This window comes from Poecilia formosa, unplaced genomic scaffold (genome assembly GCF_000485575.1).
Source record: "Poecilia formosa unplaced genomic scaffold, Poecilia_formosa-5.1.2 Scaffold9, whole genome shotgun sequence".
Classification (NCBI taxonomy): Eukaryota; Metazoa; Chordata; class Actinopteri; order Cyprinodontiformes; family Poeciliidae; genus Poecilia; species Poecilia formosa.
Window position 1 is genome coordinate 598,385 of NW_006799948.1, and position 17,997 is coordinate 616,381.

Sequence of the window (17,997 nt, forward strand, 5' to 3'; positions counted from 1 at the left end):
TTTGACAAATGAGATGCACTAAAATTGGCTGGTGACCCATCAGACATGTTTCAGCTTAACCAGCCTGTGGGACCTTTTTCAGATCATTAACACTTAAACTTTACCAGTCTGCCATAACAACACTCTTCAGTACAGAAGTTAATACAGAGAGAAAAATTCACTATCGGTGACGTGTTCAAAAAGGAAGGTGCTTTGTCACAGAACGTTGAGTAAAAATATTTTAATGTTTACAGCAAACCTGAAATCATAATTTGGTGAATAAACTCTGGTGCATCTCTACTTTTAATTTACGTGTACTATTCTCATTTTTGGATGTTCCTGTAATTGTTTTTTTTTTTTTTTAAACAAACCAAGATAATGCAAGTAGCTCAGTTTGTACTAAATACCCTAAATTTAGGCCTGGGTCAGCAATGTTTTACCTACAGGTACAATAACATGCAATAAAATTACCTCACTTTCATCATATTCACAATCAAATTAAAGCTAAATTGTGTAAAAGGACCCTTTATTTGTAATGGGATACATTTTATTTTTCCAAATCATAGTTTGTGCTGAAAAACAGTGGAAGTTTCTCTTTAACGAGTAAGTAAAGTTAATAGCTAGCTGCTTGGTAATGAACAACAGGCAGAGAAGGACTACAGCACTGAAATACACCGAGTCAAACTGGAATTAAAAGAAGTTTAAGCTATTTTTCCGACAGTAACCTTTTAAGACTCTGTATACTCTGTATGGTGGTAATCAGGGAAATGTTTCCAACATGGTTTGGTTTAAAAGGAGCAAACCTTTTAAACCAAAGTAGAGGGTGAATTGTTACCTACACAGTTACAAAGTCACATGCATACATCCACTAGATAGTTCTTCGTGGGTCAGGCTCAACTTTGATAAGAAATGCTTGTATTTTCATATTGCAAAAATATAATTGAACACCCAAAACGTCTTATTCTGCAAGAAAGAAAGACTGCTTCAGTTGTTAAGCAGAGCTAACAAATGCCTCGTTTCCATTGAGTGGTACAGTTCGGTAGGCTATTTTCTTTTTGTCTATAATAAAAGGGGCCCATACCACCGACCCGTACCGCACTGTTCCTGGACCCCATTCAGGTGTAGGCCCATTGGATAGTTGTATGGTACGGTAAGAGTGGAACTACTGGCACCTCTCAACACAGTATTGATTAGGGAACAGAAAAACGTCATTCTTGTGCGTCTAATTTGTCTTCGCACTCGAATGACTCAACGTTAGGTGTTCGGGTTCAACCCTGCCTGCCCAGTTGAAGTCCAATTGGCGGTGGAAATCGTTCTGTTGAGCACAGTGGAAATGAGGCAAAGGTTTCACCTTACTGACTACAGCATATTTCTGACGTTACTCCTAACTTTCCTTTCTCGTTGTGCACACAGGCAGCAGGGCCAGCTGCCCTTATCCTCTGCAGGCATGGTCTACCCAGGTGCCCTTTCAATGGCAGGGATGCCCTCCCCCCAGATGCCCTCAGAGCACTCAAGTATGTCCAGCAGCCCAGAGCCCAATGCCAACCACCACCAGAACCCCCACATGCCCGGACTGAAGGGGGACGAGCCACGAATCAAGGAGGAGGAGCTGCGGCTAGACGACAGCAACGGTGACGTGTACGATGATTTTGACTATGAGGACGAAGAGGCTGACTACGCCAGCGACAACGACAACCATATCCCCCATTAAGGCGGCACCGGTCACTTCCGGTGGCACTCTAAAGATTCTAAACACATCAGTCAGGAAGAGGAGTTTGTATTTCGCCAGTCACCTCAAGCTTAAAAGATAAAAACACCTCCCATCCCCTCATCTCCTGACTAACACGGACTCTTTGGGCAGAGCCAGCTCCCCTCCCTTCCCACTCGAGTCCTGATACCAGCATCTGATCAATCAACGGAAGCACAGGACCTGTCACTCACACTGACTGTTACACATGCTGGAGTCTGGGAGGAAGCCAGTTTAAAGCTCACTGAGGAATATTCAAGTACTACTGCGAGAGTGTGATGCCACAAGTGAGAAGACGTTTATAAAAATCAACCCTTTCCAGTCCGATCCGGAGGAAAAGGAGACATTTTAAAACTGAAAAACTAAAACAGCGGACCTGTCAAAGGCTAATAGATGACACTTTAGGATGGTGGACCTGTTTATTATCAAGAGACACTTTTAAGAAACAGCTTTTTTTGTTCTTTGGTTCTATAATATTCTCACTCAGGTACACGGTGCCAATAAGTGGCTTGTGAATGTGATTTGTTGTTTTTTGTGCTACAAGTTTGAATAATAATAGAAAAAAAGAGACTTCTTTTTTTCCCCTCCCTTTTGTTGTAAAGCACCTGAAAGACGTCAGACCTTTATTTTTAACTGAATCCTCAGCCTAGCGGTGTGCTATCGGTGCCTCCATCCGCCTCTCTCCCTCTCTCCCCCCTCCGCTCAGGGGGAGGAGACAGGGCGGAACCGATCGAAGGGGGCGGAGGGGGTGTCCCGGAGTGGAATCGAAAGCACTGTGTTTGTGAGACAATCCACAAGTTTTCTTCTCACTCCGTCCCTCCTATCTCCATCTCGATATCGTGTAAGGCAAAAAAAAAAAAGAAAGAAAAAAAAAAGGTTAAAAAATCAGCACGACTTCGCCTGAAACATCCGACAGGTGGGCGTCGGTGTGTGTTGCTTACAGCACTTTTGTTTTTGGTTTAGAGCAACAACAAAAAAAAAAGGAGCTAAAACAAAATCTTGAAGGATAAGAAACTTGTTCTGCTGCTGTTAATGCGCTGTAACACACACACTCTCTCTCTCTCTCTCTCTCTCACACACACACACACAGAAAGCTATTGTTGTGTCTAAGTGTTTTCTGCTCCCTCCAATCAACGTCGTCCTGCTGTAAGCCAGTGGGTGGAGCCGGAGTGCAGTCAGTGTTTCTGTATTTTATTATTATTTTTCTTTAAAACTGCCTCTAGTCTAATATTATTATTATTATTATTATTAACCATAATTAAGAGGATGGTCAGCGTTTCCTGAGTTAAGTAAGTTATGTACAGTATAATTTATTTTTCTCCTTATCAGGTTTTTGTGACCGTATGAAACGGTCACTGAAACATTATTCTATTTAGCTGGTAGGATTTAGATTTAAGCAGAAGTTGTCCTTTTACCTTGCTTTGTTTTTGTTTGTTTGTCTTTCTTTTCCCCTCCTAAATCTGTTTTGACTTGTATTAACCCCTGCGGACGGATGTGTGGCGCAGTTAAGACAGCGAGCTCCTCTAAAGACGCTGAAGACTTTTTTTATTTTTATTTTATGTCCATGCCCATTTCTACGAAGCACTCAGACTCTCTGCAGTCAGAGATAAACATTAAGATTTTTTATTATTATTGTTATAATTTTATTTGTAATGATTATCACCATGTACAATGTGAAGGTTTCCTCTCTTTTTTTTTTTTGTTGTTTTCTTTGAGAATGATTTGAAGGATTTCTGTGAACAAAGACCTGACCCCGTTTACTAGCTGAGCCGCCTCGCCGAGCCGCAGTGAAACATCTGCTGGGATCCTCACATCCACAGCCCCGCCCAGAAGTTTACATACTCTTGATCGGCATGAATGTCATTTGATAACACATTTTAACATTTTTTTTTATTTTAAGCTGGACTGATTTAAAAAAAAAACATGAATTTTTAAAAAAGGAATTGGTTGTATAAAACAAGAGTCAGAATTGTTTTAAACATCCTGCTAAACACATCTTAGCAAGTTGTACTTGAACTCCACACTTTTCCAAGCCATGACATTGTATTTTCATAATTCTGTCTGAAAATTGACCACTGGCTCTTTAAATTGCTCAGTTTGCATGAACACTGCAGCATAGTCCTTATATTATAAAGAGGGCTAAAATTGGGAGTGGTCAGTAAAAATTCTAGCCTGCTTTGACTATTCTGAAACCAGTTTTGTTTATAATTGGCTGCTTCCAACAGGATAATTAATTTTTGCAACCATTTAGCAGAACCAGTGACATCAAAACATTTGTACAACATGATGAGACTGTAACCATGTGTAGTAATTGGTGCAGTTTTCTTAATTTTACAAGCATCACCTCGATTCCTAAAATCAATCTTGACTTGAAGAAATTTAAGGCCTTGCTATAGCACTTCAACCATTGTGGTTTCTGAGTTCCAGAAAACTGACCAATTTCTCCTCATTCAACGAATCGTTGGACGTTAAGACACAGTTGGGCGTCCCAAACAACTATCTCTGGAGTACAACAGCCCACCATAAGGTGTCTGGATTGGCCCCGACATTATGCATAATCAAACCTTTGATTTCGGACTGCATCAATATGATAAATGTTCTCAAAGGGGCTGGAAAGAGGCTTATGTATTGACAAAACTATCAGTTAAAATGTAATAATTTTTTACATCTTTTCAAACTGATGTAATTTGGTCCTATACAAAGGAAAACTGATTTGAGTCAACTGATAAAATAGCACACAGCTTATCTTAAAGTTCAGTTTATGTGGGTCTATTTTTTTATTTACTCTAAGAGTTATAGATATTTAATTCATCACTTAATCTCCCTTATTTGACATTCATGCTGAGTAGTGTATTCAAAAGTCTGACTGGCACCGTCTTCACGCACAAACAATCACTAAAACACACGCCTACAATATAAAGAGATTATTCAAACTAAACAAATCCTATGCTGTTTTTTTTTATTTTTTAAACCCTGTACATATCTAGCATGTTTTTGTAATAGCAGTGATTTTCTTTCATTCAATCGTCATCATTATAATAGAGCGGTGTTTACTCTGACCCAGCAGGAGTGTTTCACCGTGTCGGCATGCGAGGCGGCCCGGCGGTATCTCTAACCTCCCTCATCAGGAGCCCTTTGCTTTGTTTGAGCTCCACGCGACGCTACAGGAGCCATGACTACTCTTCAGGTGTGACGTCGCTTAGTGATTCCCCCCCAACCCCTATTTTTTTTTTTTTTCTTTAAATCGCTATATAAATGTTCCACATAAAGCGCTTCTGGGTCTTAATTATGCTGTAAAGTCACCCCTGTTATCACCACACTGTTGCTGGAGAGAGGAATCAGGAGAGCGTGTGGGGCATTAAAGACATCAATCATCCCTGCTGGCAAGGTCTGTCCCCATAACAAGACAATGAAAATATTATTTAAGACAATCAGTCACGAGTGGAGCTCACAACAAAGTAAGAATTATTACAAGTAAACAAAAAACTATCTTACCATCTCAGCTTGAAAAAAAATCAAGAAAGATAATTATGTAAATATAACATAGAGTTATAGATTTATATTTTGTTCATAACAGTGTAATATAAGTTGTATATTTCTTTTTTTTTGTTTGTTTGTTTTCTCTCCCTACTGTCTCTTTTATTGATGTTTATTCATGCCACAGAAAAGTGGAGTCGCAGTACTCTCACAAAAAAAATGAAAAAAATATCAAAGAAATAAAGAAAAACAGGAAAAAAAAATCCGTGGGCTGCCACCACCATCTGTTCTAAGTTCACTTTTTTTTCAGTATTACTGCCAGACAAGGCTCTAATAAAGACAGCAATGTGTTGAGTAAAACTTGTGCTGGTCCTGCTCATTTTTTCCCGCCACTAACTTTCATATTGACACACTTTTTTTTTTTCATACACCAATAAAAGTGTGGTGTCGATAAATACCTGGACGCAGAGTGACAGGTACTTCCAAAAGCAGTTAGAAATGTCTTTCTTGCATCTTATTTTAATATTATGATGTGAGTCATCACAGCAAAGTTGAATGATTTAGAACCATAAGTCCACCTTCTTGCCCCTCCAATCAGAGGGAAGAAGATGATGAAGAATCACAGCCTGTTAGCAACCAGATAACCCAATTAAGCACAACAAGGGACACTTTTCTGTAAAAAAAAAAAAAAAAAAGAGAAAAACATGTTGGCTGCTGTCACCTGTTTTAAAAAAAAAAACGCAAATGTATAATTGATGCTTGCTTATGGATGTTGAGAATGTTCGTGCCTCCATTTTCCGGGGTTAAAAACACCAAACCCCACTCAGCGTGCCCATTAAAATGCTGTCCCCCATCTGTGTCCATATGTTCTGCAATCAACCCCCACAGCCCCGGCCGACGCGCGGCGCATAAAAACAAGCTAAATGCACTCAGAGGGCAGGATTTTATGTGCTTTGTAAATTACCATAACTTCACAGACACACGCTCCCCCGTCCCAAAAAAAAAAAACGCCTTTTGATGCAATAAAAAGGAAAGATGGGGGCAGATTCAAAACTCGCGGAATAATACGGTAAGTGAAGGATTCGGTTTGTCTGGGCGACGTGAATTTTTCAGAGGTGGCCTGAAGGCAAAAAACCTGAGAAAGAGAAAAGGTTTGTGTGTGTGAATAGCTGAGGAGCAGAAAAAGAGTTTGGATTTTTATTTTATTGTCAGCAGTATGGGAATGCTGAAGGTAGCAAACTGAGGTTAGCCTCGGATTAAATCACACACACACACACACCCTAAGGTGGGCTGGAGGTGGGCAATTCAGAGCAAAGAGGGAAAAAAACTTATCAAAAGGCAAAATTATTTTCATCAGCACCGTTGCCTTGAACTTTTCCTGCTTGTGCAAACTGCTCCGAACAGGGAAAATCTGCGAGCGGTGTGCTCTGAGAGCGGCCGCTCTGCCTGCATCGGCTCGGTGAAACATGCCGTGGATTGCCCCCCCGCCCCCACCTCTTTCAACCGTGGGTGTTTGGAAATTGAGTGAAAACGATGTCACATTAATGATTTAAAGTCGGTAATAGGATGTGCTGTGACGCTGAGCCGCCAGCTAAACTGAGTTTAAGGCTGCAGCGTTAATGTATTCATGAGGAGGAGGATTATACAGAGACAAGAGCAGCTTGAGCTGAGTGCAGCACACTAGCCAAGGCCTCCCTCACTTTATTTATTTAATAAATTTTTTATATATATATATAAATGCAAATTAATTTCATATTTAAATTTTTAATCAACTTTTCAGAAATAAAAATATGCATGCAGAATTGGGAAAAAAATAGATTTTTGTCTTTTAATATTTTTGTGTGATTAGGATTTAGTTTCTAAACATTGTATTCCCCAGATGACTCTAGTAGCAAACAAACAAACAGTTATGAAAACATTTCAAAGAAATTAATTCTTGCCTCTAACTGGGATATTAGCACAAATGTGTGTTCATCTCCGAGCAGTGCCTTCTCCTTTCATCTCTGATTCTGGTTGCTCGGCTAATCCCCGGTCTGCCGTACCATCACACACACAAACTGCAGCATCACTGAAAACTAAAAATCGCACAAGTATCAGAGGAAGGGAAAAAAAATCAATTCTAGCAAGTGTTTAGGTTTCTGGTTTCTCATATTTCATCTTTTTTTTTTGTTTTTTTTTTGTTTTATGAAGCTAAAATAAAAAAAAGTTGTCAGTGTGTGGATTGCGTATTAAAATTTCAGAGTATAAAAGACGAGGTAAAGACGAAGCACAGTAAAATAAAAAATCTACTTTAAGGTTATTTCTCTTGATTTGTATTTAAGTTTTAAACACTATCAGGTCAGAGATGTGGAGACGGGATGAAAAACGTGATTTGATTTGGAAAAATTCCAAATACCATCAGACCCTACAGCTCTTATGCTTTACATTATCCATGTTTGAATGTTTATGCATTACACATTTAATGTAATCGTTGTCATGGCAGACGAGTGGCAGGTTATGCCAACCACAGTGGGTAAGCAAGACATTATCACAGTATGATGAGCAAAAAGAGCACAACGTGATCCAATTGCTTTTACTTAAATCAGAAAAGCAACAACTATTTCCATTCATGCAAATATCAGATGGTATTTTATAGTTATACACAGAAAATAAAATAAACTGCTAAATTTAGCTGTAGTCTTGAAGTGTTTATTGAGCAGCATTTTGACATTCTGCTCTCTGAGAGCAGAGTTAGTTTAATTAGTCAGGCTATCCAAGTCGGTTGCTAATCTGCAGCCGTCTCCTTAAAGGGCCAGTGTAATGTAAAATTGAAATGTTCGACATGGAAAGGCATTTTTATAACATGCTGAAGGCAGAGCTTCTTAAAGACACAGGTCAATTTCAAAATGTCAAATTATAAAGTTGAATTTCTTTGAAGTTATGAATTATATTTAGCATTTTTTAACAACTAAATGCAAGATAGTTACTTAAATGTGCTACAAAATAGCACTATGTGCCTGGAAAATACACAGTACTGCCCCTTTAACTGGTGCTAGTAGCGTCAGTGATGGGTCATGCTTCATTAGTTTCCAAATTGTGATTGTTGGGAGGTTTTTTTTTCTTCAAACCAGCCAAATTTAAATTTCTAAGAATAAAGCCCAGCTGTTGTTTTTTTTGTTTTGTTTTTTTATGTACAGGAACAAGTTGGGGAGGGGCAGTTCTAGGTCACTCTGCAGCATACAGCCAAAGGAAACCAAAGATAACTTGGAGGTTCCTATGGCTTCATATTGGAAGGACTTTTAAGTTACAGGAACTCTGAAGACAAATTTTAGAACATTTTGTACGACCCGCCCTGCCTAAACAACACAATATAGTTAGATTTATTTTATTTTACATAACAGTCAATGTGTCTCAACTCAAACACATTAACGTCACTTTATTTGTCTTTACAGACCTGTAACGCAATTGTATTAAAAGTTTGTTCAGGCTTCAGGAACTCTGAAGTCAATTCTGACTGAACTTATCCAATAAAATGCTCCTTCATCTCCATCCTGTTCTTTCAAAAAATCAAAACTAAGGAACTCTACAAAAAGCTTGTTCAACAACACACATTTCTAGGAAAATGTCAGACTACACCAATTTACAGAAACATTTCATGTTTTGGGGAGGTTTTTGCATGATTACCAATGATGCATCACTTGTACAAAAAGACTTCCATTCATATACGTGACTTGTGTGACAACTCTAGGCCCTTCAGGGGCTCCTGTTGGATTGGATGCGTTGAACACCTGCTTATTTTACTAATGCCTTGGGCCGGTTGTCACTCAGGTTTCGGTGACTGAAACCTCAAACGGACACAAAAGCGGCGGCAGTTTGAGCGACGGCCCTAATGTGACGGCTCTGGGAGCGGTGGCATGTGAGGGACAGGCGTGGCACACCGGAGGAACAGCGGGGCCCGCGGGTGGATCCCTGATCGGCGCCAGGAAACTGGCTCAGCGCCCCGGACTCGTCTTCTCCCCCTCTCAGCTGGCCTGGTTTCACCCATCTCTTCCCGTCGGCTTCCATCAAAACGTACGAACGAGTTTATTACGGCATTGTTGAGCCGAGGCTCCCTGCTGTGATGCGTCGCCTCCCAGTGAACCGTTCTCATTCCTGCCGTCATCAGAAGATTCTTTGCCGATCGTTTCCACTCCATCCTCTTGACCTGTGACCAGGGGTGGGCATTAATCGTACCGTTTATGATTTATCGTAATAAACTTCTTATCATAAGGATTCTGATTCGTCGTCGTCACAATAAAGTCCAATTAAGATGTTAAAAAAAATAATAACTTCTCAGGATTTATAGTTTAATTTTTTTTATACTGTTCAATTAAAGCATCAATAAATACAAATACATTTTATGATGCAGTTACTGTGAGCTGCTTAGTCATACAAATCACATTTCTTCTCTTAAACAGGAATGTTTTCGAAGGCAGTATTGGTGTTTTTGGGGCTATTGGTCAGATGGTTGCCTAAAAAAGATCTAATAAATGATTATTGTTAGTTTTACTGTTATAACAATAGTACCGCAAAATATTGTGACAAATCTTTAAACCCATATCGCCCATCCATATCTGTAACTCATCTGAGTAAAGAAAAAAACAAAAAAAATTTAAAAACTTAGGAGCTATTATTAAATAACACTGAATTGCATATTTAAATTTCTGAGTTTTGACTCATACTTCAGAAGACACGAAACATGTGTAAGTATTGGCATTTTGATAAAACACGACTTAAATTAACACAGTAGAAATGATTTGAATTTGATCATCAGATGTTAGCGTGTAGGTGGGCTGCAGAACTTTTCACAGTAAACTTGAAACGGAGACGCTGCTCGCCGAGCCGCAAATCAAATCAAAGCGAGATAAATCAGGCTGTGGGCGCTTTAACGTCATTCTATGAAATATAGATTTTTTTTTTTTTTTTGAGAAATGGGAAAAAACAACAACCTAGAACCCTGTAAAAGTGTTATTTTCTCTCCCCATCAACACCCTAATGCACACATGCAAATATTATGCTAATGGTATGTTAATTGGTGGAGTAGCTGCAAAGCAGCCCTGCTGTTCAAATGACTGGTGAGAAAATAGGTGGGGTCAGTCGCAAGCTGTAAAAGCAGCTCCAACACAAATAAACAAAACCCTCGGGGATTAACAGAACAAGGGCCAGTGATAAACGGATGAGAAGGGAGAGCGGGAATACAACAGGCTGCGAGAGAGGGGAAGGGGGAAGAAAAGAAAAAGAGCTCAGGGATATGGAAATACCGCCGAGCAGAGCGACCAGGGTTAGAAAGAGGAGAAAGGGCTTTAGAAGATTAGAGAGTGAAAAAGTACAAAAAAATTGCAGGAACGAGGGCTGGAGGTTGTTCAGCAAGAAGAGAAATCAAGCAGCGCTAAAAGAAATGAAAAAGTTAAAGAACAGACAGGAACCTGTTAGTTAATGGCTGAAAAATGAAAAGGGAATAAAGTCCTTGCCTACTTTAGCAATCTGAATGATTTGCTGCACTGGAAGCAACAGCAACAGCTCATTTATTTGAATATGAAGCTAACCTGCTGAATCAGAAAACTAAGTTACAGATCAGATCTAATATTCACTCTAAATGGGACTTTAGTGTTTATTTTAAAGAATCTACAGTTGTGTAAGTATTGCCAACAATTTCTTCCATAAAACATACAACTGCCTAGTCAAGTTATTAAATTTAGTTACAACTTTAACATATATTAACACAAAAACATGGTGGCCCGGTGGTGAAGTGCCTTCCTACCACCGGGTTTAGCAGGCTTTTTGGGGGAAACCCTGTCATAGCAATGCACCAGTTTGGGTTAATCTTTCAAAATTCCACTAAAATGAACGGAAGTAAAGAAGTTAAAACTCTGAAGAGGTGTAAATACTTTTGGAAGGAACTGTAATTGTAAATCTTCCAGCTGAGAGGGACGTGAACGTGGAGCTGTTTGGGTGTTTTTGTGCGACGCGCTGGTGCAGCGGGGGTGACTGGGAGAACGCAGCTAACATGCATTAATGTTCAGCTGGTGACACTGCCCCCACAGGTGCGCTTCATTGAGTGCAATGTGCCCGACCCGACGGAAACCGTCGTAAAATGCTTCGTCGTTTAACTTATGGCTTCATTATGTAAATGCATCCACTTTCCCCGAGCTTTACCGTATTCTCATTCACTCACACTAAAAGCAGAAGACCCTCCTGTTGGATTTCCTGTATTGTTCCTGGTAGCATAAGGGAATGAGATCACCTGTGCTGTGAGCAGACATCCTTCTAATTTCTTAACTCTCATGCCTAGTGTTTACAGTCTCACAATTGTTACACTCTGGCTTAGACGGTTTATTTATTTATTTTTTTTTATTTATTTACAGCATCTGTTTTATCGGCCTGAATGTTGTGGTTTCCCCTCGTCTCCACGGTAATATTGGCGCTAGAAAAAACATTTAAAATGACCGTTTGTGTTTTCACAAATAGACTAGGAACGTAACATTATCAAGCATTGCCACTCTTACACTTTCAATTACTTTCTTAAGTTGGTATGGTTGTTATGTAGCTATGTTGCTACCAGCAGGGAGATCAATATCAACTTTAAAATTCAGAGGAAAATTGCTACAGAGGTGGAAATCTTAAGATTTAGCAGTATTTGCAGATTTCCCTATTGAGATTTTTCTATCAAAGCAACCTCAAAACTATTTGAAAATCTGGATATTTCTTTGCAGAACAGATTCAAAGAATTAGAAAGCAAATGTAGCTTGAGAGGCTGGTCCCCAACTACCATGAATACCGGGAATTCTTAGCCAACTTCAGTGCTCCATTTGGGATTTCCCCTATTGAATTGGATTTCCCCCAGTAGATTTTGAACTGGGCCAATCAGCGAACAGAAGGAGAAGTTGTGAACAATGTCACTTTTCTGCACCGTTTTAAAATTGTAATCTACCTTTAGTTTTACCAATGGCAGCGGAGGAAGTAAACGAAGCCTTTAAGTCCATGCTGGCCACACCTGACCACAACCACAGCATTAAAACTCTGCTTAGTCTAAGCTGAACTAGACAGGAAAACTAAACTAGTACTTTAACATACTATGCTTAAAATGAAACAAAACACTATGCTTTTAACGTTGTAAAGTTATTGAATAAAGTTCCAAAACATGCAAGTATTTGTTTTATCTCTTTAAAGATTTTTCAGTCATCAACAATTGTTAGTTCATTAAAAAAATATCAGTCTGAAATTAGTAGAATAAACTCATAAAAATCAGAGTAATTACTATACACAAGAACAAGGATATAAAGTATGCTTATCAATTTTATCAACACTTTCATTGCTTTAAGTCTTGTGTTTTCTTCCAGGAATTAAACTCCACCATCACAAAATATAATTGTTTGGAGTATTGAGAGTTGTAAAGCACCACTAATCGAGCGCCGGACCCTGTAGTTATCCAATGAATCTGTAGGGGGGGCTCTGTAGCTCCAGGCCTCCAGTTCCTCTGGTCTTCCCGGACTGTGGTGTAATGTGGAAGAGCTCAGCAGGCCCTGGCAGCGACAGCCAGTGTGTTTGGAAACTGTTGGTGTCCGCTCCATGCCAACCAGCCACAAGATGTACACCCCTCTCACCCCCCACCCCCAAAGCCTTTCTCAACTCCCCTCCGCTCTCCCCCCCCATCTCTCTACAAAACATCCCCTCTGGAGCCCCAATGGCTGCCAACTTCCAGACAGCCCACCGCTGACCCCTTCAGGCCAGGAAACTGTCGTCCGGCCAAAGAGTTAAGGACCCCAGGGGCCTCGATTTTCCCGTCAGTACACGAAGAGCTCTGTCTGTGTTAGTTTCTCGCTCTGGCCTGGGAGGAAAGGGTGGGAGAGAGCTCGGGTTTGCATTTTTAATTTGAGCGCCTCGTCACTTCTCTTTGCTCCAAGATTAAAAAGCCCACTTATTCCTCCACGGTTTGTTGTTTTGGACATGACAAGATCCACCTCCCTCCCTCTTCCCTCCAGCAGACAGCCATGTAACCTGACAGCTGACTTTGAATCATAGATATAGCTGATTTTGTTGCTTCTTTTCATCTTTTAGTTTTTGAAAATGTTGAAGGTTTTGGGGTAAAAAAAAAAAACCCCAACAAAATACAAGTTCTGGTTTTCATCCACGTCGTGGTCTGGTCTCATTAGATGCGTTTCCATTACAAATATGCACAAATCTGTGACGATTAAAAAAAACAAAACACGCAATTTTGTAAATGTGGCGTTTCCATTAAAGAATTAAAATAATAAGTGTGTTCATGCAGTAAGTCATTAAAAAGCATGCCTCCTACCACTTACTGTCGTCTTCTTCATTTCTGCCTGTAGTAACATCCGATTGTTGATCACGTGATTCATGTGATGCAAAAAGTGTTCCCACTGCAGTTTTGCGAACTACGCTAATTTAGATGCAGCTGAAAATCCAACTGGCGCAAAACCTTTTTATGGAAAAATGTGAGTTGGCGTGTTTCCATTAAGCAAATTTATCATCGTCATTTTCTGCAATTATATGGTCAACAGAAACGCAACTATTGTAACGTATATGGCTGATACGTTTAAAGTTTAAAGTTTGTTTTTTTTCCTAATAAGGACAAAACAAGTGTCATAATGGCTCAGCAAACAGCCATGTATCCTCACAGCCGACTTTGAATCATAAATATAGATTATTTTGTTTGTTCTCTTCATCTTTTAGTTTTTGAAAACCTTTTGGTTTGTGAAAAACCAATAGACAACTTCATGTTTTTGGACAGGTCCTGGTTTGGTCTGATTGTAAAACGACATTGGGTGCACCTGTTAAAGTTTTATTTGTTTTTGTCCCCCCCTCCCCTCTAATTGGGACAAATCGAGGACAATCTGAGCCAAAAGGCAAACAAGAGGGCAAACAGCCAAAAGTAGGGACTTAAAGTTCCACTTCGGACAGCTGTTTTGATCACGAGGGTTTGGGAGATTTCCAGAGTGGAGGTGTCCTAATGGCTCAGTGTTAACACGAATCCATGCCCAGCCCGTTAATGCCCCTCACTTTCTCAGTCACCATAATGGCCCTGGCTCTGGTCGCTGTAGTCTGCATGTAGCGGATATAGCACGGATTTACTCTGATGTTCCCAGGGATTACACCCTCAGTGAGCTATGTATTACGAGTAGATTTAGAGCCATAACTCCTGAAGATAAGAGGGGCAGGGGGTGGGATTGGGGCGATTGTTTAAATGGCTTGTGTTAGCCATCGCCATCATTTGAGTGTGAGGACGGGGGGGGGAGAGACAGCGAGAGATTCAGGACAGTAAGAATTTTTTGAGTGTTGACATTCATTGAAATTTCAATCCGATCTCATTCACAATAAGTATTCTGAAAAGCTTTAAATGAATTCAAATTAATGCTTTATTTAACAAACGCTCTCTGGATAATGAAAAGCTTTCTGTTGCATTAATCAAAGGGGAAAATTCCAGCGATTATGCACAATCACTGCAATTTATTTTCACATCATCTGTTTCCCTCAACTATTTTAGAAAAGGAAACATCATTAGGGAATATACGGCGCAGTGAAAGAGGCAAATAATGCTTCCTCTGGATGGAGAATGGTTTGACAAATTAATCATGTTTTTAACCCCAAATCCTTGGAATGCATTCTGATACGTTGAGTTTTAATAAGCAGGCATGAAAACTTCTGACCCAAAGTAACCCAAAATCCCATCTGACCTCCAGGAAGCGAAACCTTTTCAAGACAATAAATCAGACGGCACAAATGAAACAGCGTGCAAACGTAGGGCTCGGGAGCAGAGCGTCCAGCTTTTTCCTGACGTCCCGCCGGGTGCCAGACATAAATCCAGAGCTCTGACATGTTGCTGCACAGCAGATGTGAGAGTTCTGGTGTTGTGGTAGGAGCGTGCTGCGTCTGAGCAGCCCTGTGGTGAGGCTCTTTACAAGGCCTCGGAGACGAGCGAGAGACCACACTGACCACAACACACAGCTCCATAAACAGTGCTGGAGAGACCGGCGCACACAGCCGAGGAAGTTCTCCAAAAAAACCATGCACTTCCAAGTCTGATGCAGCAGACATGAGCGTTCTAGCATTAGCTTACTGCACTAACGTTTAAAAAAAAACAAAAAAAAAAACGAATGACTTCAACAGCATCGCATCTGCAATGCTATCAAGATGGGATGTGAATTTTAAGCAGGTCATTTTAAGCAAGGATCTGATGTATGCCTTCCAAATGGTCAGACCTTACGGACTGAAGTATTGAACGTCAAGTCTTATCCTCCAAAAAAGATTCCCACCATCGCTTTTGGGCAGCAAGTCGATAACATGGTCAACGCGACACAAAGCTCAATTAAAAGTGTGTTCACCGAGCTTAAATACAGATCAAATGCTGATTTGCAAAGTTATATGGAAGAACTTTAAAGCAAATGGCATTTTCTTTAAACTGTCAAAAATCGGCAAACACAAGCAACGAATCAACTCATCTGCCATGAAATCCAAACACCGAAAACTCCCAAAATGAATTTTTTTTTTTGCTAGCTAACAACCTATTGGCTGAAATTCCCCAGCTGAACTCACCATTCACATAATCTTACATTGATGCTAATATTGATTGACAGCTTGGAGTTAAATGTCCAGATTCACATTAACATAGGACAACACGGTATCTGGAATCAAACTCACAACCTACTGATCCAAACCTGCTATATAATAATAATGTCACACAGAGCTAATCTAGGTAAATAGAAAAAGTATTTTTCAAATGATGATCCAATGTTTTATTAAGGACCATCAAATCTATCCAAACTAATGTATGGAAAAGAATCACTGTAAACCCAGCAACAATTTCGTCAATTCTTTGCAGAATGGTTTTACTTCAGCAACTCTGAAATGTTTCCACACTGAATGGCCCGTTTAAGGTAATACCATATCAGCTCAACTTAAGTCCAGTCTTTGACTAGGCCACTCTAAAACATTCATTTTAGGTTTTCCAAGCCAGTTTGTTTTTGCTGGTTCATTCATTGTCCTGGTGCATAATCCTCATGTGACTAAGCTTAAAAGTTAAACTGGACTGGACTGGACATGGTTCCATCAATTACAGTAAGTCGAACTAGTACTGAAGTGTGAAAGCAGCCCAGATCACCACACTACCACCACTATGTTTGACAGTTGGCATTATTTTGTTCTGAAATGCTGTCAGTTATACCTCTAGTGCAGTGGCACCATTTTTTTGCCAATTCACTCAACTTCAAGTTTGCATCATCTCGACTATAAGTTGATGACAAAACAATTCATTTGGAATAAAATAAAGTAACAGTCCTCATCAGTGGGACATTTTTCTCTATCCTTGCCAATCAGGCCGTCTTGAACTGAAAAAGTGAGATTTTTTTCCTTCTTTCGTTACTGTGCCAAGCTGTCAGTTCATACACAGAAGTACGTTGGCTCTAAAACGCTCCGATAGATCCACGTTAGCATGCAAGAAGACAGCTCTCTCTGCCTGCGCCTGCTTGAAAAAGTGTGTGTCACCAGATCTCCAGCCTACATTCAGACGGCGACAGACAGACATTATGTAGCCGTGTCACTCAGAGAGAGGGAGAGAACGAACCAACATCTCTGCTTGTTATTCAGCTTATGGATTATGTTCTGTTTAAATGACATCTTTTCAGCTCTGCAAAAACAACTTTAAAACCCTGAGTTTTTTATTATTATTATTATTATGAAACATCATCAAAGTTCTTGGGGGGGTTAAAAAAATTCCTGTCACAATAAACACGCTTACATAAAGTCTAGCTGGATGTCGAATGTTAGACTAATCCTCTGGAGTCAAAGGTCAAAGGTGAAAATGAAGACTATATAGTGGGGATATTGTCGCATGTTTTTCGGTTATTTTTCGTAACAATTGTTTGCTGCTTTAAAAACAAAAAATGTAAACTTTTATTTTTCCTCTCGGATGCTCACTGAAAGGCCCCAGACGGGTTTAATTAGTGTGTGTGGACAGTTGCCACAAATAACTGTAATTATCAGAAATGACTTCTTCCATAAAAACAGTCCCACGTGTCATTTTGGGTTTTCAATGCAGCGGAGGGATCTCGGTGTAATTTACTCAAACACTTTCCAACTTATTTTTTTGCACATTAAACGTACTATTCACTGGGCTGTTTTTCCACCACTCACAAATCTACTTCTACAATAAAAACACGACTGGGAAATGAAGTGTAGATTTGCACTCAAGAATTTCACTAAATACAGTGATTTTAAAATGCGCCTTGGAGAAAATTCCTGCTTTGTGTACGTCTTGTGGTGAGGACATCACAGGAGGCACAAGCCTAATCAGCTGGATTTAGCAAAATTTTGCAAAAGGGAAACCAGCAACTTTATTAAAACAGTCCAAATAAATACCAAACAAAATAAATACAAAGTATAGGAAGACAGAAATGTAAATACTTAAAAACTGATTTGTTGGATTCTGCCTTATGTTGTCACCAGATGTAAGTTAATGTGGAAGCTCACATTTAGGAGAGTAGATTTGATCTAATAGTAAAACACATAATGTTTTATTTCCGTCTCTCTTATTTTTACAGAAAACTCATTCTTTCCCCTAAAAAACATGGGGATTTTTATAGAGAATGTAATATATATGTAGTAACATAATTGGAGGAAAGAAAGATGAAAATGCTTGTATCGAGAATGGTATGTTTGGCATCAAGGAATCAAATCACATCGCAGTTCAAACTTTTTTCCCCATGGAGAAGTTGATGCGTTGCTGGTGAAAATGAGGGATCATTCGCCTGTCTTAGATA

The 17,997-nt window shown here is 39.7% G+C and overlaps 1 protein-coding gene and 2 long non-coding RNA genes across 15 annotated transcripts in view; 1 reads left to right on the plus strand and 2 right to left on the minus strand.

Moving 5' to 3' along the window:
• sox5 (SRY-box transcription factor 5) overlaps window positions 1–2,697 on the plus strand; it is a 245,942-nt gene extending 243,245 nt beyond the window's left edge. For 10 of the 11 annotated variants that reach the window (XM_016663484.1, XM_007577529.2, XM_007577564.2 and 7 more), the window contains one exon: window positions 1,393–2,697. In XM_016663484.1, coding sequence (XP_016518970.1) covers window positions 1,393–1,690 — 298 coding nt within the window. In that variant the 3' untranslated portion in view covers window positions 1,691–2,697. The remainder of the gene's footprint in view (window positions 1–1,392) is intronic. The other variant, XM_007577582.2, reaches the window with a different exon arrangement.
• LOC103155725 (uncharacterized) overlaps window positions 1–17,997 on the minus strand; it is a 47,042-nt gene that overhangs the window by 9,661 nt on the left and 19,384 nt on the right. The window lies entirely within an intron of this gene.
• LOC107833669 (uncharacterized) lies at window positions 2,175–5,272 on the minus strand. The gene is made up of 2 exons (XR_001659438.1): window positions 2,775–5,272; window positions 2,175–2,405 (listed from the first exon to the last, which is right to left on the minus strand). It is a non-coding gene; the product is annotated as an uncharacterized LOC107833669 (long non-coding RNA).